General features: G+C 35.1%; 1 protein-coding gene across 1 annotated transcript in view; it reads left to right on the top strand.

Annotated features, from left to right (window-relative positions):
• Positions 1 to 20,560, top strand: part of TTC6 (tetratricopeptide repeat domain 6) — a 66,101-nt gene extending 45,541 nt beyond the window's left edge. The window contains exons 22-33 of the mRNA XM_052783717.1: positions 415 to 575; positions 2,630 to 2,764; positions 4,072 to 4,221; positions 4,484 to 4,624; positions 5,266 to 5,379; positions 6,926 to 7,045; positions 9,518 to 9,591; positions 11,455 to 11,665; positions 14,947 to 15,099; positions 15,303 to 15,473; positions 16,915 to 17,140; positions 18,519 to 20,560. Of these exons, the coding sequence (XP_052639677.1) occupies positions 415 to 575; positions 2,630 to 2,764; positions 4,072 to 4,221; positions 4,484 to 4,624; positions 5,266 to 5,379; positions 6,926 to 7,045; positions 9,518 to 9,591; positions 11,455 to 11,665; positions 14,947 to 15,099; positions 15,303 to 15,473; positions 16,915 to 17,140; positions 18,519 to 18,655 (1,793 nt within the window). The 3' untranslated portion in view covers positions 18,656 to 20,560. The remainder of the gene's footprint in view (positions 1 to 414; positions 576 to 2,629; positions 2,765 to 4,071; positions 4,222 to 4,483; positions 4,625 to 5,265; positions 5,380 to 6,925; positions 7,046 to 9,517; positions 9,592 to 11,454; positions 11,666 to 14,946; positions 15,100 to 15,302; positions 15,474 to 16,914; positions 17,141 to 18,518) is intronic.
• Positions 20,561 to 21,905: the final 1,345 nt, after the last annotated feature.

Here is a 21,905-nt window from a genome sequence, read left to right on the forward strand (position 1 = left end):
GCATCCTGAAGCTCTTGGTGATCCATATGAATAGCCATACTGTATAAGATTAATTTCCTGTCTCTGGTAGTGACGAAGAGTGGATACACAGGGCACACAAGAATATGAAAACAAAGCAGGCATATGGTGATAGTTCCACAGAGCAAAGCCTTCTTAGAAGTGGGGAAAGGGAGGTAAATATTTGCAGATGTTTAGCAATCAAACTACACTCATTGATAAATAACTGTTCAACTTCAGACTTTTGTAGGAATTTTGTTTACATTTGTATTTTTGTGGATGTTAAAACAATCTTTGATACTCCAAATATTTTAATAGTATTTTAAAGTTTGCATATCATTTAAAGGTATTTTATACTGGAAAACATATAGGTTGAAGTAAAAGAGATTATTGTTTTTCATGGTGGTTTCCTTCCAGAATCCTTTATGTCTCAGCCTGTTCAGCAAGCACTCATTCAGTCATTTTGTCAAAATCACAATAAGGCCATAGAGTGCTTACGTGAAGCTGCTGCAACTCAACCCGAGCCTTCGATGTTTGTTATTTTAGGAAAAATACAAATGAAAGCCAAGAAAACTAAGGTTAGAAAAGTTTACATTATATATATGCCAAGCAAGACAATGTTTTTCTTTCTGTATTCTTTTAAGATTTTATGAAACATGCTAATAGATAAATAAACCTTCAGAGTACCTCATTGTTTAAATTATAAGAAGACCTGAGTAAGAATTTTCAACAACAGCACTAATAGTTCAGCATAATTTAGACATTTTTAGTTTTAAAACATTTAAGGTGATCAATTAAAAGATACAATTATGTAGATTGAGGTCCATTATGTGTAATGATTTTGCTTCTTTTGAAATAAAATAATACAGAAATATGTCTAGCATTTTTGGTCTAATAAAATGCACTACAAAAGTTTAATTTGGGTATGTGAACTGAATGTATAATGTATAGTTACAGGTGTTTTCTCAACTTTGTGAATATTCATATGTTGTAGGGTTTAACCAATATTGTCACTACTCTGAGTCCTGCAGTTAGCCAATATTTGAGGCCTGCAGAATTGTTGAAATTGGGAGTATGGATTACCTGTTTCTTTTTGTACAGTCCTATTTGTTTATACAAAATGTAGAGAGTCCTGTTTCCCTAAACACAATAACAGCAAGCAACAGGTAGATTCATAGAACCTTGAATCTACCTATCTATTGAGTTCTGTGTTTGAAAGGCATAGTCTGTTTCCTCTTAGCCTCATGTTTGCAGGTTCTTTTTAAATGAAAAGGCGTTCACTTTGCAAAAATTATGCTCCTGCTCCCTGGGCTTGTACCAGATAAAACCTCTTGATCCATTCAGCTTTTTTCTTTAGGCATGGGTGTTTTATTTGTCTGAAACCATAATGGGACATTACTAGTTTTGCTGTTATTGAAAGAATGCTAAGTCAGTGATCATTAGTACGCTCCAATACAACCCATTTCAGTTGTCGTGGTTAAGAGGATGTGTGTTAGAGTCATTCCCTGATTTCTCAGAGTGCTTCACCCAGAGGTGAGGACTTGCATTGCCACCTCTTCTGGAGAGGAGTAACACAATACTCTCAATATAGGAAAATGATCAGACTTCAGGCTATAGTGCCCTGCTGTGCCTTTAGAATTATATGTGAGTGAGTTCAAGTATCTACAGTTCCTTTTCCTTTTAAAATATGAGTATTTTTGGATGTAGGTATAGAGAAAAATGATTTTTAAATAGCAGTGAATGCAGACCTGTTTCGTTTAAAACTTCTACTACCCTGACAACTTAGGGAGGCAGGTGTAGTATTTGCAGACAGTCCTATGGGCACTGGTATTTCAAACTGATTTTTCTAAACAAATACTTCTTCAGCTCAAAAGACTCGCTTAAGAAACAAAATGCTGTAATTCTTTTACTCTTCTTGATATTGAAACTTTCAACTGTGGTCCCTTCATAATCCTCAAAGGCTAAGGAATGGCTTATCTTGAACTGTTCTTAATTTTTTTGGTTGTTCTCCTTACACTCTCCTTTAAACCAAAACATTATTAAATATGCATAAATTAGTGCCCAGATCTATGAGACATGGTAAAATCCTGAGAGGCTATTCACTTAAGTTCCTTCAATACCTATACAGGGTTGATCCTTTCGATATATTTCTTAATGGTTATTAAATTTAGTGTGTTGTCTATGGAATAAATAGTTTGTCATTATTTACATAAAGAAACCTGTAACAAGTACTTCATTATTGTCAGACTCCATCAAAAGGTATACCTCTTCTTCCCGAGGAAATAAATATAAGTAAAATTAATAAATAATTATAATTAAATATGTACCTAAATAATGGTATAAATGAACTGTATGTTATTTCTAGATCATGTACATTAGCTACTTTGTCATATATAAATAAAACTCAGCAGTATTTCTGTTTTTCTAATCAGTTATTAATATGAACCATTCAGAGATCAAGAGTGTGTCCAACTCCAGCAACATCAAAGAACACTAGACTAGTCATTTTTACCATAATGTTCCAAAGAAAGACTAAAAAAAAAAAAAACCTAAAAATAATTTAAAATGTCTAAAAAATCTTGCAGATTTTCAGTTAAGTGCTTTACAACTATTAATGTTCTCTGTATTGCAGGATGCTGTGAGGAGTTTTAAAAAAGCTATGAAGCTCCTGATGACCTCAGCAAAAATCCTGCCTAATACATTTGAGACTGCAGAAATGTATTATCTCACAGGCCTGTGTTACATGGAGCAAAAAAGTTTATTTCAGGTTGGTGTTAATTATATAGAATACATTAGCCTTTGACTCCACTGCTTGTAAATAACCACCATGATAACTGAGCGAATTATTTCAATATTTTTAAACAGCCTCCACTGCCTTTAGCAATTTTCTTTTGAATTCATGATGTACATTAGACTGTCTTGCAAGCTTGTGAGTCATTTTTCCAGCACTAATGTTATGATCTTTTTTAATGTATGTCATTAATTGCCATTCTGATGGAATAAAGAACATGAATTTCTTTTGTGTTTATCAATGTCTTCACAGATCTTACAGACAAACAACACTCATGTAGGAGTATTGGTGGCTTAGTGAATTGGTAGTAAACTTGGACAAAGGAATTCCTAGTTTATTGTATTATGGAGTTGTTTGTAATTTGTTAACTGTTTTCTATATTACTGTAGCTCATAACACCCCTAGCTTGTTCTCTTTGGCACTTATGTATGACACTTAAGAAATAAACTGCATTACCTAAGAAAAATATACTTCCCTTCTTTCAACAAATCAATACTTTTAACTGTATTAGAGACTTTGTTGAAAACTATTGAAAGCTTACCAGTGAGCTTTGTGGCAGGCCTAGTGTGAGTTCATGCAAATGTTTTCTATGTTGATATTTTAATAAATGTTTCAGTTGTTGATTTGCTAAAAGGCTCAAGACAGAAACTAGAAACATTTGAAATAACAAAATTTCACAGGGAAGAGAACAATTTCTTGCCTTGTCTGCTTCCAACCCCATTTGTCAAAAGTGATATTCTTTTGGAAGAAGGCTGTCAAAATTGTCTGAAATATCTAATGCGGTAATACATGACAATTGCAAAATGTGACTTTCTGTGTCAACGTACATCTGATATTACAGCTGTAGATCCTGGAAAAGCCCATGACTTTGTAACCTAATGTACAGTGTGGAGGAAAAAAGTATCTGGATGTATTTTAAAGGAGTTGCATACTAGCCATGTTAATCCATTGTCCATCAAAATAAACAACTTCACTACTTCATCTCTTACAGACAGAAGACCATGTGCGTGGTTAAACTTTTGCAGTCTCACTGAAGAAATGAGATTATTAAATGAGTTAGATTGTGCCTCCTTGAGGTTATAATTGCATTAGGTAGGGTGTTAAACGTTACAAAATTTTAAGTACCAGTAAATGGATGAAAGTGATAAAAAACAATGCAGGTATATAGCGGGTTCCAACTGCAAAAATAGGTCATATCTAGCTGTACAAAAGAGTCAGTTAGGCTATGGTTTCAGCTGAACAAACAGACCATATTTAACCCTGATGATATGTCATCCTTTTAGGCCCGTGATGCTTTTAGTATGGCTATCAGACTACATTCAAGTTACCCTGATGCTTTTTATCAGCGAGGGCTGTGTAGAATGCAGCTCAGACAAGCTACGTGCATCCGAGATTTCAATCGAGCACTTGCTCTTTGTCCATCACATTTCCAGGTAATATAAAGACTCCTGATAGTTTGGTTCTGTGGGAGATATTTTGGATGGCTTCAAAGACTGAAAGGTTTTGCATTTATGGGTGTATTGCCTTGTAATCTGCCAGCAAGCACATGGCAAGCATTGAATAAAAGAAATTACAAGCTTTGTAAGATGTATGTTTTTATAAACTTGTAATTTCTGTCTTCTATTTAACCTTTGTTTTATAATGCTAAACAAAGCTGTTTTCTACCATGTCGTCATTCTGTCTTCATCTCTACAGGCATATATGAGTCGTGCTGCTTACTATGGAAGTAAAGGTAGATACTCTAAGGCAATTCTGAATTGCAATGAGGCGATCAAAATTCTGCCTAGCAGTGCGCGAGCTTATTTTTACCGAGGAACTTTAAAGTATCAGAATAAGGTGGGACTGTCTTTGTTGTTGTACTTTTACATTCTCCCTTAAAACTTATAATGTGTCTTACTTGACACTTGAGAATGGTGAAATAATGGTAGAAGTGTTGCTAATGGAAACCAGGAATTCCACCTGATTATTATACTTCCCATTCCCCGTTGAAGCTACTCTCTGGTTGTTCTGTGTAACTGAAAATGATTGATGGGTTGGAGAAGCTACTGGAAATCTATCTGGTTATTCTCCTCTTAAGTTCCATGGAATAGATTCTTACTTAGTGATAGACAGAAGTACCAAAACTCCACAAAAGATACCTTCTATGTTAGGTTAAGATATAAAATGTAAGCTAGTAAAATTAAGGATTGATTATGTATTGCAGTATATGGATGTGATGTAAGAAAACACTAAGAATGTTTGTTTGCCCAGTCTTTGCACAAATAGAGCTTCTGAAGAAGTGCTCCCACTGCCATAAGGACTGCAGTAAGTAGTCCATAGAGGACATAGTGAAATGGTTAGATGCCTTCCAGTACTAATGAAGAACCAAAATGTAGAACTATGAAATAAAATTTTACAATATGCTATTATTTGAGGAAGCATATGTAGTACCATGAACTCTGAATTACAATTTATTCATAGTGTTTTTTCATTTGCAGACCTTTAAAGCTGCAATTGAAGATCTTTCAAAAACTATTGACCTCAACAAAACCTGCATTTTGGCATATTATAACAGAGCCATCTGTTATCATCAAATAAAGGACTTCAAAAAAGTATGGTATTAATTTTTTTCAACATCACATGAGCACTCAATTGTTCGTATTAGCTAGTAACATGTTATTGACAATTAGTCTAAATTTATGACCTCTTGCAATGTCTTTCTGAATGATTGTGCTCTTCAGGAAGTTGTTTAAAATAAATGTTTTTTTGGTCTCTACTATCATATTAATTGCATTTGATATCCCTTTGAAAATATAAGAACTATACCCAGAAGACGACTACCTCAAAACAGGGATTTGGACTACATCCAACCCTCTTTCACAGTCCTGTTTTTCTGGACATGTTGATACTTCTGTCAACTTGCCTGTGAGCTGCCTCTGAGTGTTTCTGCTTTCTACCTTTGTTATAAAGCAAAGGCACAACAGGGTGCGCAAAGGCACTGTAAAGCATCAGACTGGGAACACAATGATGTTGAACTGTCTTTTTGATGAGGCCTGTTTTCCAAGACAGAGTTAGTTCCAAAGTATTTGAGCTCAGATGTCTCAAGTCAAATCAACCTTGGGCAAAGGCCATTTGTCCTTAGAGGTTAATTGGCCAAGAATGATGCAGATGGGTAAAGAAAAATAGGTGATTACAGTAACTGAAGGTAAAAGTTTAAGATGTGAAAATGATAGTTCCTTCATAAATAAGGTATTATGAAAGTTGTTCTTTGCTATCACTCTCCAGAAAAGCCACTTAAAGTACAAGGGAAGTTGCAGAAAAAATGTAGTATGTTATTGACAGAAGAAATTTACAAGATCTAACAAGAACTGGATTGTTTTCTTTAAAGCTGTTTCTAATATCTAGCTTAGTTTAGAAGTGACAAAGAATAGAACTTCTTTTAAGTGGCTAATATATGGAATAATGCAATCAAGGACATTTTTGTCATATTACCTCTAAACTGTCTAGTTATTCTTAAGTATACTATATGAGTTCATTCTTCAGGTGAAAAAAGAGTTGGGCTAGAACTTCTTCGGATCAAGCATTGTTGAAATACTGTTCAGTTTTGATAAATTTGAGAATTGAGGCTTCTTCAGTCTACCTAATCATATCACTATTTGCTCTTTTACAAAATTTACACCCAAATTTCGTTAATACAACTAGTGTTTAGATTTCTCAATAACAATAATTTATATTTGCAGATGCTTAATTTTAAAAGTACCTTACTTTGACATTAATTAATGACGAATTAATCTAGAATAATTTGTTGTGTATTTTTAAATAAGAATTTGGACATAAAATTTAGCAGTAGAAGTAATTAAGATTTATTTCTAACTCTGAAATTTATAAAATGGCGAAATAAGTTTTAATTATGTCTATTTAATATATTTGCATTATCTTTGCTTCCGTTCTCTAGGAATGGGTATCTATGTAATTACAGGAGGCTCCAAATTCAGTTAAATTCAATGTGGAAACAGTGAAACATTGGAATAGCCACACTGAAGTCTGTGCTTAAGCACATCATTTGTAGGAATTTGAAAGCATGTCTTTTAAATTTTGAAGTATCATCGTATCCCTCTGAATAAATTATGGTTTAAAATACATTTTATGTTTTTGTAGGCTTTGAAAGATTATGGAATTCTTCTTCTCCTTGAATTGAGTAAGGAAATAGCTTTCAAAGTGTTAATTAATCGTGGACTACTCTATGTGGAACTTGGTGATTATGCTAATGCATGTGAGGTACAAAATCCTTCTTTGAGTAAAGGAAATTTAGAGTTTTCTGTTAAACATAAGCCATTGCTGATATAAAGACCAGCTTGACAGTTTTTATATTCTTCTGAAATAGTTTGTGGCCAGTTCTCATTTGCTCAACACCTAATACCAGCCTGGCTGTGAAGATGCAAATAAAATGCAGTTTTACTTGTTTTACAGTTTTATGCTACTAGAGTTAAACATGGGAGTTGCACAAAATTTAATAAGCAAGAACCTGATTTTTCCTTCTTTTTTAATCTTGAAGTAATTTATGTTGAGTCCAAATGTGTACTAATTCATTGCAGAAGCCTAAACAAATTGAGGTTCTCATTGAGTGGGCTTGTTTTGTTCCTCTGTGTATGTGTGTGTGTGTGTAACTGACCATTTTTGTTGAAAGGGTAGGAAGGGTGCAATCTCAAGATAATTTTCTTAAATGTAAAAAAATAGTATGTGTTTCTGATGCTGACTCACAGTGCAGATGACTCTTATTCCGTGGGACTCCATCTGGTATAGCAATAGCAGGCTTGAAACCTAACAGTGTTAAACATTACTCTTTCACACACATGGATTTTAATTTTTTAATTTTAAATAGTTTTAAAGTTTTCTAAAAGTTTTATTTTTTTTAAAAGCAGTGCTATTTATTTTTAGTGTAACTGGTGCATTCATTGCTTCCATCGTGGACTAGTAACTTTAAAATGTGTTACCTTCTTTATATGATAGCAACAATTTCAGTATAGGCATTCTAAAAATTGAGTAATATTTCTTATTTGCAAATAAAAAATGAAGAATGAATATGAATCCTGTTCCAATGACCTGGAAGTGTCCTATTGGAAGTGCACAACAAAAGCTCTTTACAGTTGGTAGACCTTGCACAGAAATAATTTAAGTAGACATATTGTGTTATTGGTCTTTTATGCTTCAAGGTGCAGTTGATCAGAATAGTTCAGAAAAGAGGCTGAGGTGGTATGAACTGATACGTAAGGCCAGTAGAAAGAGACTGGGGCAGAACCAGCAGGATGAGCAAGAAATTCTTTGAATGGATTGTAGCGAAGGCAAATGTACAAAATGGTAATTGAACAACAGACACAAAAAATAACAGCTTATTTAAGAAAAACATTAGTGATTATAAATATGCTTGAGACCTTCTTATGTGTCAGTTCTGATAATATTTTATTGCAAGGAGTATATCTGTATACACATATAGTGCTAGTTGAATTAGGATGTAATTACTTAAGTACAGATACATACTACTTGAAGTGAGTGTATTCCTGAATTGGGTACACTGGAAGAAAAAGGAAAAGTTAAAATTCAGTCTATATAAGATCTGAATTGCTATATAGAAGTGTCTTTTTCCTGTTGATTCTGTGAAACGTGCAGTTACCTGTAAGGATAGCACCTTTGGTTTAAGTAAACCAAACCTGGTCCTTGGAACTCTGATCCTGATTTTGCTCTGCTCCATACACAGAGCAGAGTGTATGCTCCAAATTGTGCACATGAAGAATCCCATTAGCTTTGCTGGGTATTCTTTGAAAGGCTTTGCTGGATGGGAATAGTGTGTCCCAGTAGTTTTTTAAAAACAGACCTATAATTTTATGATAGCATGTTCACCAAAAGAGAGGTTTTATTTTAACAAAATATTAACATATATATATATGCATATCATTATTTTACCACTTTTGCAATTCCAAAAGTACTAAAATCTTCCACGTAATTTTATTTTTACAATTTGAACAAGTAAATGCTTTCGAAGTTGTAGTTCAGTGGATGCATCAGCTAAACCACTCCTACTACATACTGATTGCTTTCCCATGCAGAAGCCTAAAGTGCTTCCTTACATCATAGTTGAAATGATTGTATTTGATTTTAAAAGCACCTGTACAGTTTTTGCAATTGAACCACATATATCAAAACCACAAGCATTTTGAAAAATGTTCTGAATGTTAGTAAAAGGCAAAAGTCAGAAGCCCTATGAAGTCTTTCAGTGGAACATTGTGCATAGAGTGTCCCAATGCAAATATGAGTTTGGTTTACTCCATTTGTCAAAGTAATAACAGAAAGTAACTACATAATTTTATTATTGGGATAATTCTATTGAAATTGAATATAGCAAAATATATTTTCAATATATATGTATTTAATAATAGCAGCTGAGGTACAGTATTTCCATTAAAAACAAACAAAAAATATCTTTCTGGAAGGTTTTGTTTCTGGAAATGTTGCCTCCAGCTTTGTAGGAAATACCATGATACCACATAACTTTGAAGATTTTATTCTTTCAAAGTCTGGGACAAGAAGTATAAAAGCAGTTAAATACATCTCCAGTACTTCTGAATGTATAATGCCTTTGTCAGACATCATCTCTGTTTTTATATAGAAGTATAAAATTGTTTAGCTAAAACCACAGTTGTAGGTGAAGTGAAACAATATCAATTTGCATGGTTTGATATCTGTTCTTTTCAGGACTTTAAAGAAGCAACGTTGCTTAGTCCATATGATAGCCAGATCTTTCAAGCTATTGGAATCTGCTATCATAGGTAAGATATGTAGTTTTGTCTGATGGAGAGTAGAAAAATGAAATAATTCCTGAGCTTTATATTCCTTTTCACCTTTTTGTATAGAGTATGCTGAGAACTGTGGGAGGGGAAAATGGTAAAGAGGAATGGAAAAAAGAAAACTAGATACTTTTCAAGTTTAACAACTGATATTAAAATCTTCTGGTATCAAGCAACTATGTGTTCATGACAGCATCAGGAGGAAATACTAGGATGATAAAATAGAACCAAGAGAAGGAATGAAGAACAAAGAATTCTGAGATAAACAGAGTTGGGTTGGTTTGTTCAGAATTAGCTAGGGTGCAATTTCTGTTTAAATACGCATTTTTGTCCTTTAAAGAAAAGCAAAAGCCTCAATGGTCTTCCTTGCCTGGATTTTTTATTTGGAAATTCTAAACTGTAGTTTCATCAAGATGAGGTTTATTTAGAAAGACTAAATTAAATCTGTTAATCACTTAAAATAGATATAAATTGGAAGAAATAAGATGTACATTATTATCTTAGTCTACTTACCCTAGTGGCATTTGGAGTTGATAGCTCCTATTTCACACAAATATCACCTATGATAAAAAGGAAATTTTAAGTGCTATCTACCTATTGGTTTAGTCTAATCTATTTTATTCTACAGTTATTCTGCCATCAATCACTGCTTAACCTTGTTGCTGCTAAGGCAGTGTGGAGGTGGACATACTCAGGACTGTAGCATCAAAACTTTTTGTGTTACTATGCCTGTACTTAGGGCATAACTGACTCATCTTTCAGTGTCTGGATGATGTAGAACTCATACAGCAATGTTGAATCCTGCTTCTAAGAACTGAGCATATGATTTTGGTGCCCCTGTCTGTATTCAACTGGCAAAAGGAGTCCCTAGTAACTATATAACTCAGCTATATAACCCATTTTAAGATGCATTTGGGATTCATCCTGTAGTCTCTAACCTCATGACTGCCTATCAAAAAAATTTGGAATGAAGCCCTCATTTGTTGTTGCAACTTTTAAAAAGCATTTAGTTTACAGCCCTTAAAGTTATTTGTTAGCTAAATATATTTAATCTTTCCTCTTTTGGTAAAGAAGTCAGGCTGTGCTTCAGGTAGACACGGGTAGCTTATATTTGAACAATACCTTATCTTTCAGTATCTTCTTGGTAAAACAATTTTGTACTTTGACATGTTAAAGTCTTTGCTTTATGTGTAAAGATACTTACTAGCATTCATTGACATCTCAGGTATTTAGTCCTTTTTACTCCTACTTGGTATACCTTAGATGCATCAAGTTTTATCTAAGAATGGAGTTCTACATTTGGCTTTCTCTTAGACCAGCATGGTCTTTGCTTAGAACCCTGAATATCGTTTCTTTACCCTGCAAGTTTAGCATCGTTTGGATAAGTTCAAGAATTGGAATGAGAAAAAACAGAGACAAGGCTTGTATTAGAAGTAAATTATTTATGGCCGAAACATCTGTGTCTGAACAGACTACCAAAAACATGTTTGGTCATGACATTTGGACAGCATGAATGACTCAGATAAAGTCTCTCTGTTGAGTACGACTGTTGGAAAAGTGAAATCTTGGCCCAGCAAAAGTTAATGAGAGTTTAGCTGTTTTCTTTCTCAGGCCAAGGAATTCAAACTGAAGTCTCCAAGGTCTTACACAGACTACCTTCAATGTTATAAACAGCAGGGAGCACATACAGAAAGCAAACTTAAGGAAAAAAGAAAAGTGTCCCTTTCAGTCAGAATTGAACTACTTTCAGTGGGCATTATGGGGTAGTATTTGCTGATTATTCATAAATTAAGAATTTTATTTATCGAAATTTTAAACAGCAAACATTAATATCTCTATTTTTAGACTTAATGAGTTTGAAGAAGCTGTGAGGTCATTTGACCAGGCTCTCAAACTAGATCCTGTTTCTGTGGATGCCTATGTTGGACGAGGAAATTCGTACATGGAAAATGGACATGAGGCTGGTTGTAAACAAGCACAGAAAGATTTCTTGAGAGCAATTCACCTGAATCCAAAGTGTATAAAAGCCAGAATTTGCTTAGGATACAACTTTAAGGTAACACACCAAAATTCGTTGTCAATGTTATGTTTAATCAAACAAAATAACATCAATCTCATATGCATACATTTATATAGTACATAAAATAATCATAATAAACATAAAATCATCCAAGTACTTTAGACAAACCTTATGGCATCTTCTGTCTTTTTAAGTAAATGGATAGACCGTTATTCTTTTCACTTTTGTGCCCAATCTTGTTGGAGTTCTGCTCTCGAATAATGGAATATCAAGTAACCTTACACTTGTTTGATTTGCGTATATGGTTCTCTGATAAACTAACATTAAGAACTGGCATGTTTTGTGTGTATGAGTTGTTTACTGAAGTAAAAAGCAGCCAAAGTGTTGACAAATCTGTGTAAAACAAAATCTTGTATGTAATTATCAAAACTACACTGTTAGCAAATCTGCTAAAATCCCTTGGTAAAGGCCTTATATATAATGATCTCTGAAAACTACTTATCTACATAGAAAATGAACTTCTATATTAGCAAAGGGATATATGATATGACTTGGCAGTTTTTGTCTCTGTCTAATTTCTGTCATTGATTTACTGTGCTTTATTATATCCAGTTGTCTGAAATGTCTTGAATTGTCATGGTTCTTGTTGCGGATTATTTTTTGCCAATGTAAATGAGGGATTAATGTTAGTAGCCTGTGTCAGGTAGTCTTGCATAGGTGTCATGCAAATTTCCTTTTACAGCTTTGCCAATTCACTTAAATTCTAACTAATGCTTTCACAGTGCTTTGGGAAGTACTGTGCAAGAGAAAAATCTGGAGTGACTACATTGGTGAGTAGGTAGGAATAAAACGTAGGTAAGAATTAGACATCTTAGGTGCAGGAGCCAACCCAGAAAGTTCACATAGTGGCACGTGCTTAATTTCTGAGAGGCCTAATTCTCACTAGATGCCTTCTCTTAAGCCTTATACCTTTTGGGACTTAAACATAGACACATGTAGAGAAGTATTTTGATGTGAGGAATTAGATGATTCACCTTCCACCTTTGCTTAATTAATACATATATTGGGTAAAAGGTTTACATTTTGCCTGTGGTCCCAAGTGGCCTACTTGCCCAGAATTAAGCACTTTCTTGATTGTGCTAAGTCCTTCGCAATGTACAGTATACCAGAATTCCATTTGGCCATCCAGGGGAGGTACTTTTGGTGAACAACCTAGTGGTTTAATTTTATTGTCATGTGAAGTCTTCAGGTCACAAGCTCATATATAGCCCATCAAGAGTTGAATCTGGTGAGGGACATGAAGGTCAACAAGAAAGGCTTCTACAAGTATATTAGTAGCAAAAGGAAAATTAGGGAAAATATGGGCCTGCTGCTGAATGTGACTGGAGGTACAGTGATAAAGGACATGCAGAGGTACTCAGTGCCTTCTTCACTTTGGTCTTTACTGGTAAGACTGGCTTTCAGGAATCCCAAGTCCCTGTGACCAGACCTTCCTTCCAGAGCAAGGAAGACTTGCCCTTGGTGGACGAGGGTCAGGTTAGGGAATATTTAAACAAAATAGACATACACAAGCCCATGGGACTTAATAGAATACACCCACAAGTGCTGAGGAGCTAGCCAACATCACTGTGAGGCCACTCTCAATTATCTTTGAAAGGTCATAGCAATTGGTAGACATTCCTGAAGACCGGAAGAAAGTAAATGTCACTCCTGTCTTCAAGAATAGCAAGAAGTAGGATCTGGGGAACTACAGGCAGGTCAGCCTCACTTCAGTCCCTGGAAGGGTGATGAAGCAAATAATTCTGGAAACTATTTTTAAACACATGAAGGACAAGGTCATTGGGAGTAGTCCACATGAGTTATGAAGGAGAAATTTTGCTTGATCAACCTGATAGCCTTCTATGATGAGATGAATAGCTTGGTGAATGAGAGGTGAGCAGTGAATGTTGTTAATCTCGACATTAGCAAAGCTTTCAGTAGTCTTTCATAAGGTCTTCATAGAAAACCTGGTGAAGTATGGTCTAGATAAGTGGACAGTGAGGTGAAATGAAAACTGGTTGAACTGTCAGGCTCAAAGGGTCATTATTAGTGCAATAAAGTCCAGCTGGAGGCCAGTCACTAGTGAGGTACCCTCAGCAGGCAGTAGTAAGTCCAATACTGTTTAACATCTTAATTAATGACCTGGATGATGGAGTAGAGTGCACCTTCAGCAAGTTTGCAAATGATACAAAATTGGGAGGAGTGGTTGATACACAAAATGGTTGTGCTGCCATTTTTAGAGGGATGACACGCTAGACAGCTGGGAAAAACGACAGACAGGAACCTCATGAAGTACAACAAAGGAGAGTGAGTTCTACATCTAGGGAGAAATAACCTCATGCACCGCTACAAGCTGGGAGCTGACTGGCTTAAAAGCAGCTTTGCAGAAAAGGACTTGGGGGTCCTGATGGACAACAAGCTGAAGTTGTCAGTGATGTGCCCTTGCAGTAAAGAAGGCAAATGATACCCTGGGCTATATTAGAAGCAACATTGCCAGAAGGTCAAGGGAGATGATCTTTCTCCTCTACTCAGTATTGGTGAGGCCACATCTGGAGTACTGTGTCCAGTTCTGGGCTCTCCAATACAAGAGAGACATGAACATACTGGCCACTAAGATGATTAAGGCCTTGAAGCATCTGTCATACAAGAAGGGAGAGATGAAGGCTCAAGGGGGAAATCTTATAAATAGGTATAAATATCTGATGAAGGACTGTAAATAAAGCGGAGCCAGGCTCTTCTTAGTGGTGCACAGTGACAGGACAGGAGGCAATGGATACAAACTGAAATACAGGAAATTCCATTTAAACATCAGAAAACTGTTTTTTTTTACTGTGAGGCTGATCAAACACCGGAACAGATTACACACAGAGGCTGTGGAGTCTCCATCCTTGAAGATATTCAAAATCTAACTGTACATGGTCCTGGGCAACCTGCTCCAGCTGATCCTGCTTTGAGCAGGGGGTTGGCCTAGACAATCTCCAGAGATCCCTTCCAAACTCAACCATTCTGTGATTCTGTGATGTAGAAGAGGTAGTATTTGCAGTTAAAACAGTTGTGACAGATACATGACATAGTTGCAAAGACAATGAGTATTGCATAATTAACAAGATATTTGAAAATTAACAAGGTATTTGAACTAATTTTTAAAAAAATTTAGTTAACTGCATTTGTAAATATAAGCATGCTTCCATTCTCTGCTGTAATTTTTTAAGTGGGACCATTAGTATGTTTTACATTTCTTATGTTTCTTATTATGGACATATTGCAATTCATTTTAGGCCCTTGGAAGGCTTCAGAGAGCATGGAGCCAATTTACAGTTGCCATTTGCATTGATTCAAAATGCCATGCTGCATATGATGGACGAGCTTCAGTCTGTCTTCAAATGGGTGAAACTTTTGCTGCATTTCAAGATATAAATGCCGCACTAAAGGTAGATGTTAACTTAAAGTGATATTACTAAAATCAGCCTGTTTCTATGAAGCCAGCCAATACTGACATTAATAGTTGCCAATTTGGATTAGAAGGTGCAATTCAAATCTTTTTAAAAGTAAATGTATCTTTGAAAGCCAGAATAAATTACTGCAAAAGTGTAAATTTTCCCTGAGTAAGAATGTATCTATGTTTTCCTTTCAGCTCACTACCACTGCTCCTCTGCTAACAAATCGGGGTGTCATCAGTCAGTTAATGGGATATCTACCCTGTGCCATGAAGGACTATCAACAAGCAATTTCTGTTGACCCAAACTATGCATTAGCCTATTTCAATGCAGCAAATATCTACTTCCATAATCGACAGTTTTCACAGGTAAGTCTACACTCTGTCTTTATACTCTCTTCAGAACTTTTTTACTTGAATAAATACTGTTGGTATAAAGCTGTCTTTAAGTATAACTAACATGAGGCTTTCTTACTTTGAATTTCATGGTCCTCTACCAGGAGATGATTGATCTGTAGTAATTAATAACAAATAGTTGCCCTACTACTGTGTATTTTATCATTGATATGAATGAACTAAGATTCATGACACCTAGGATACACGTCGTAAAAATTTGTAGATAATTGAGATACCAAAATCTCACTAATGTTCAGTAACTTCCCCCCCAGCCTAATTCCTGCACATTAAATAACTTGCCCAGATTCACTATAGCACCATGACAAGGAGAATGAAAAGAATCTCCTGCTGATGACCGTCAATCAAGACGTCAGATATTCCTCCTGTTACCACAGTAACTTTGGAGTTTTAAATCACCTAATTCTGCTTAAATACGGTGGGTATATTCAAATACAGAAGAGTTGGATACTGAAATTCCTCTTGTGAGAGAATCTGAAATCTTCTTGAAGGCAAGGATCATTTATTTTTCTCTGCGTGAGGAGGCCTGTGCCATGATTTTTATTTGGTTTTCCAGTCACATTTCCTGGGCATAGGCTCAGGCTTTTGTTTGATTGGAGCTTTGTGGTCCAGCAGCTGTGGAAACCCGGAACCAGCATGGATGCTTCAGCACATTTCATCTGCTTGAATTAATTCTCTCCTAGAGTTGCATCTGTAAACATTTCAGCTTGCAGTTAATTAAGGAATTCATCATGTATAGTACAGACTTGGCATACAGTGTTAAACCTAGATTGTACTTCATAAAGTACAAGAAATAGGTCATGTAAGAAAAAAATTTAATGTTCTTGTGTGTTTCTCTGAGTTAGATTCCTTGTTGCTCTTCAGCATTAGTTAGACTTGGATCAGAAATTCCTTAGGAGTCCAAGGTCAGTGCCCTGCATATGGCTTCTTCTGTGATCATATAATCTCTTTTTTCGTATGCATCTGATATCATTCTTCCATGACTGGTCTTGTGTAAGCTGTTCTTCCTTTTTACTGTGTTTCTGTGACTCCTTACTGTCTCGCAGAGGCTGTCTAATTATGAAGAAAGGAGTTCAAGAATAGGTGTTGCATTATAAACTATTTTCTATGTTAATTCAAGTTGGCCTTAGTGTGTAGCTTATTTCTTCTGCTACAATTACAATTCTGCATAAACAGCTGTTACTTTTCAAAAGTCTGTCTGGATGGTGATCGACCTATTTGTGGATAAACATGCTGGTGCTGTGTCTCTTCTGTGCACAAAGAACGCTGAATAGAATGAGTAAAGACTTAAGAGTACTAACGGCTAAAAGAAACAAACTGGAATTTACAAGTTGTACATAAGCCATTTCCTCAAATTTTAACAGCGTACTTTGTCTCCAATTCATGTGTTTTGCAGGCCTATTGCTATTATTCAAAGGTATTACAACTTGACCCAAGAAATGAATCTGCTGTTATGAATCGTGCTATTACAAATGCATTACTAAACAATATTGAAGAAGCAAAAGAAGACTTTGAGAAGGCAATTTGTCTCTGCCCATTCTCTGCAGCAGTGTATTTTAACAGGGCAAATTTCTATTATGGATTGAAGCAATATGAACTAGCTGAGAAAGACATTTCAACAGGTAATCTTTATTTACCTGTCATGATTATGTTTTGTAGCATACTAACAATTATGATGATAAATTGCTTGGCTTTATTTCATGATTCAGAAAGTGTGTGTGTATTTTGGCTGATATGTTTTCTACCTAATTTGATCAGATATTATGATGTGATGAAAAAGAGGAAGTTAAAGTAAACATGCTAATTAATTGTGGGTTTATTCCATTCTCAAAATTGGAAGAATATGTAAATTAGAAGATAAACTGTTTCATATAATAATTGTCATTAGCAGCTGAACAAAGCCCCATTCTAAATGAAATTGTGGCAAGAAGTTAATGGGAAAATACTATACTTACCAAGTCCGAAAAATTTTTGTGAGTTTTTGTGTGTGTGTGTGTATGTGTTAAGATATGTAGGTGCCTAGAAAATGGCATTCAAGTAGCTTATTTTATATATAAACATGAAATTTAATGAACGTGCTCTTTGTAGAATAAGTTTTGAAACAGTGTTTGGCTTCCATAAGCTTTTCTGTTGGGAATAGACATGTTTCATAGAGAAGAGGAACTGAATCAAAACCCAAAGCTTTTGTTCAGGTTCAAAACAGCTGAACTGTATTACTCCATTGCTGCTTTTGTCATTGCTACTAACATGAGATTCAGCAACTCTGGATACACAGGCAAACTTCTTCCAGTAACTAAAGCTATGTTTAGTTTGTATTAAATTCACTGAAACAAAATTTAGTAGTGTGACTTTGATTTGACAACACTTGATTGCACAGGTAATCATCTTTCCTGAAAGGATAACTTTCTTCAGATTTTTTTTTTTTTTTTTTTTTTTAGAAATTACTTTACTTTTACAGTGATATTTGTCAAAATAGTGTTTTTACTTCATGGCTTTCATGACTAATGTTTTCATAGTGTTAGGTGGTGAAAATTGACTAGACCAGGGAGCTGATTGATTTTCAAAAAATGTTCTCTCTGAAGCAGAATTTTAAAACAGCAGATTAAGCTTTCCAACAAGTACCTGAATCCTTTTCATACAATGGAGAAACTGAATAAGATACTGGGTTCATTGCCATGTTCCAGAAGTTGGATAGTAGTAGTTCTCTAAGATTTTGCTTGTATTTCAGAGGAAAGCAGTTTCTGCTGTTGGGGCAAAGTTAAAGTGGGGTTCATAAATGGCATCAAAACCAGGAAAAAAACCCCCAAAGTATAAATAACATAACAAAGTTGCCTACCTCTTGATGTAAACTTAATGTATGTAATATGTTTTCTCTTGTGAAAGCATGTCTGGAGAAGAATTTGAGCACTGACAAAAGTTTTTGGATGATGCTTCTCTTTATAATCATGTGATAATGTTAAAAAAAAAAAAAGCCTAACATTCTATTTCTTATTTTTACAGCATTGTCAATTCAACCTAATGATGCCTTGATGTATAAATTTAGAGCTGATATTTGTGGTAAATTAGGTTTCTATAAGGAAGCTGTAGAAGACTACAAACAAGCAATCAGCATTCAAGAAGAGATTGATTCCATGTGAAAAGATACCAGTTCTCATACCACTTGGGTTCTATTTGCAGATTTCTCAGACCTATAATTAAAAAAGTCCAACATGCAAGAAAAATTTATAATTTATCTTCATTTTTTTATATTCTACACACATTTCATTCTCCTAAATAAGTACCTTGATTGTGCAAAACTAGCCAGAGTTGTTTAAGAATAGAATGCCACATTTAATTTTTATGAGTTATATAGTTTGTTCTTTATTTGTTAGTGTCAAGAGATAATTGATTGCGTTGTTTGCAAAATGAAGGACAGAGAAGAGGAATTTATAGGCAAAAGACCTCAACTGTATTGGTTATAGAAGGATAAAAGAGAGTACACTCTCCCTTCCCCCCAGATATAAATGCTTACAGTGATGCTAATTATATGTCACCTGGACCATCTGGGAAATAAATATTCTAAGATGGCTACCAAATGCTTGTGACTGCTAACTAGGTCTCACTTTCTTCCTGATCTTTCTTCTATACCTCTTCATAAGATTTCCTGTTCCCTGTCACTCACATGGTTGGGGAAAGCCATTGTGCAAGGTCTGTCTGTTGCAGTGCATGAGAACTACTCCAAGAACTGAAATTTGAGAAGGACATGATTCAGTTTGTGAGTAAATAGTTGAGGCTACTTGCTTCCAATTAAATATATTATGCTGTGCCAGCTTGAAGAGACAGGTAAAAATGCATAAATAATAGATCATAGTTTTGTATTCTAAGCTGTAAGAATGGGCTTAAGAACAGCCTCTCACCTAAACGTGGAGATTGAAATGTAAATCTATGTGACCAAAATTTAAAAATTGTCAGGCCCTACCCATGTACTAAATTAAACCCCCAAGTTTGGCATAGTATGGTGCAGATAGCAAAAGGATGAAGCAAAACAGATGCCTTTGTCTCAGAAAAGAGAAGAAAGAGGAATGTTAAGGTCTTATTCAGAATGCAAGCAGTCCTGTGGTCTCATACAGTGGAAAGATTTCTAAAGGCACAAATGGCACTTCAATCCAGTGGTATAGGAATTGTATGTGTAATTTCAGGTTAGGTTTATATGTAAAATGCTATCAATTTTCCTCTTAAAAAAAGGCAAAAGGAAAAGGTGAGAGGGACCTTCACAAAACAATAGACCTAACACATGCTGATATGTGCCTGTAATTACTTAATGTTCTGTATGTGGAATAATCCCTAGGTAGTAGAGAATAATTCAGAATAAAATCAAAATTAAATCATCTAATTTATATAAAATCGGTATTAAAGAGTTACGTTGGTCCATTTAACTTTATAACTGACCTTTTTTTGTACTCCTGGAGTTAAGTGATTTTTTTCATTTATGTGCTATGGAGATGAAAGTAAAAAATGTTGTCATTGCTTTGTCTCAAAGAATTGCATTTTATTTTCTCTGAGTACTTAACACATTGCTATAGGCTATTTCTGTAAAAATATCTGTTCTTGCATATCTATGCAGTGTATGTTTAGTCAAGGCGATAGACAATGACTGGAATTCTAGCTTCGTTCTGGTATCTAAAGTTTTGCGTTTCTAATATCACATTACATTGTAAAAATTCCTATGCTTGTCACCTTATGATATCTGGGTTGAAAAAAAAAATACTGTGGAAAGGAAATTCAGACTATCACAGCTAAAAGCAGTTAACTCAGTAAAGCATTTGACTTCATCCCTACTCTCCTTGACTATCCTCTTGTTTAATATCTAGCGTGATGAGACTATGCACCTGCAAGGTCTGTGGTGATAAGGTTGACTGGAATAGATGCATCACAGTTAAGATGTATAAAAGCTAAAACAAGTTCAAAAAATTTTGTATTTAATTTTTGTTTATTCATGATGAGTGTCTCTGATGTTTAAAAATGAATGTTTATAGATATAAACAATAAATTATTTCTAGACATTGTAGGATGTTGCATATTAATATTTCTTTCTATTATTATACATTAGAGCATTACTTATTAGAAATATATTTGCAATGACAGTTTTTCTTAAAATTAAATTAAAACACATGACCATGGGATGATCAAAAAACAATTTCTGCTTTTCTGTTCTCCAGTAATTTGAAATATAAAATGCTAGTAATAGCTTTTAGAAGTATTAGTTTTACCACACTACGATAAAAAAAAAATCTGGTAGACTGCAACACACAATAGGAAGAATTCTTTGTGACTGTTACAGAATTCAAGAATCAGAATAACTATGTCAGGTCTGATTAGACCATTGTAGCTACACGTTTCTGTAAAGAGTTTTACTCTTCAGAGGTTTTGCTTTTGTGCCTTTAATGTTGACTGTTACTGAAGATAAGTTTGTGAAGTCCAAGGTGATTGAATAATTATTTACTACTTTTCCCCTCTTGTTCTTTTTTATTTATTTACTTCATTTATTTTTGTGTTATCATTACCTACTGTCCTGGTTTCGGCTGGGATAGAGTTAATTTTCTTCCTAGTACCTGGTATAGTGCTGTGTTTTGGATTTAGGGTGAGAATAATGTTGATAACACACTGATGTTTTAGTTGTTGCTGAGCAGTGTTTATAGTGAGTCAAGGACTTTTCAGCTTCTCTCACTGCCCTGCCAGTGAGGAGGCTGGGGGTGCACAAGAAGCTGGGAGGGGACACAGCCAGGACAGCTGACCCAAACTGGCCAAGGGGATATTCCAGACCATATGATGTCATGCTGAACAAAAAAACCTGGGAGGAGCTGGCCGGGGGTGGAGGCCCACTGCTCGGGGACTGGCTGAGCATCAGGTCAGTGGGTAGCGAGGAATTGCATTGTGCATCACTTGTTTTGTATCTTCTTTTATCATTATTATTATTTTCCCTTCCTTTTCTGTCCTGTTAAACTGCCTTTATCTCAACCCGCAAGTTTTGCCTTTTTTCTGATTCTTTCCCCCATCCCACTGAGGGGGGTGAGCAAACGGCTGCGTGGTGTTCAGCTGCCTGCTGGGTTAAACCACAACACTTACCCACGTGGATCAAGTGTAATGTACAAAGTATAAATATACGTGTGTCTGTATTTCCATGCGTGATTATCGTGGTGGTTGATGCAAATTGGGGGATTATTTACCTAGTTTCCTATAGGCACACAAAGTCGAAGTTTGCTTGCAAGATGGTGTTGGCGGTATTTTTCTTTCTCCTTCTCCACATGCCTCTTTCAGTGCTCTTTTTTATTATCTGAAGAATTGTTTATTGATGAAATTGCTAAATTATGCATGATTCTATGGCCTTTTCCTTTCTTTGACCTCCTT

Source organism: Harpia harpyja, chromosome 3 (assembly GCF_026419915.1).
Source record: "Harpia harpyja isolate bHarHar1 chromosome 3, bHarHar1 primary haplotype, whole genome shotgun sequence".
Classification (NCBI taxonomy): domain Eukaryota; kingdom Metazoa; phylum Chordata; class Aves; order Accipitriformes; family Accipitridae; genus Harpia; species Harpia harpyja.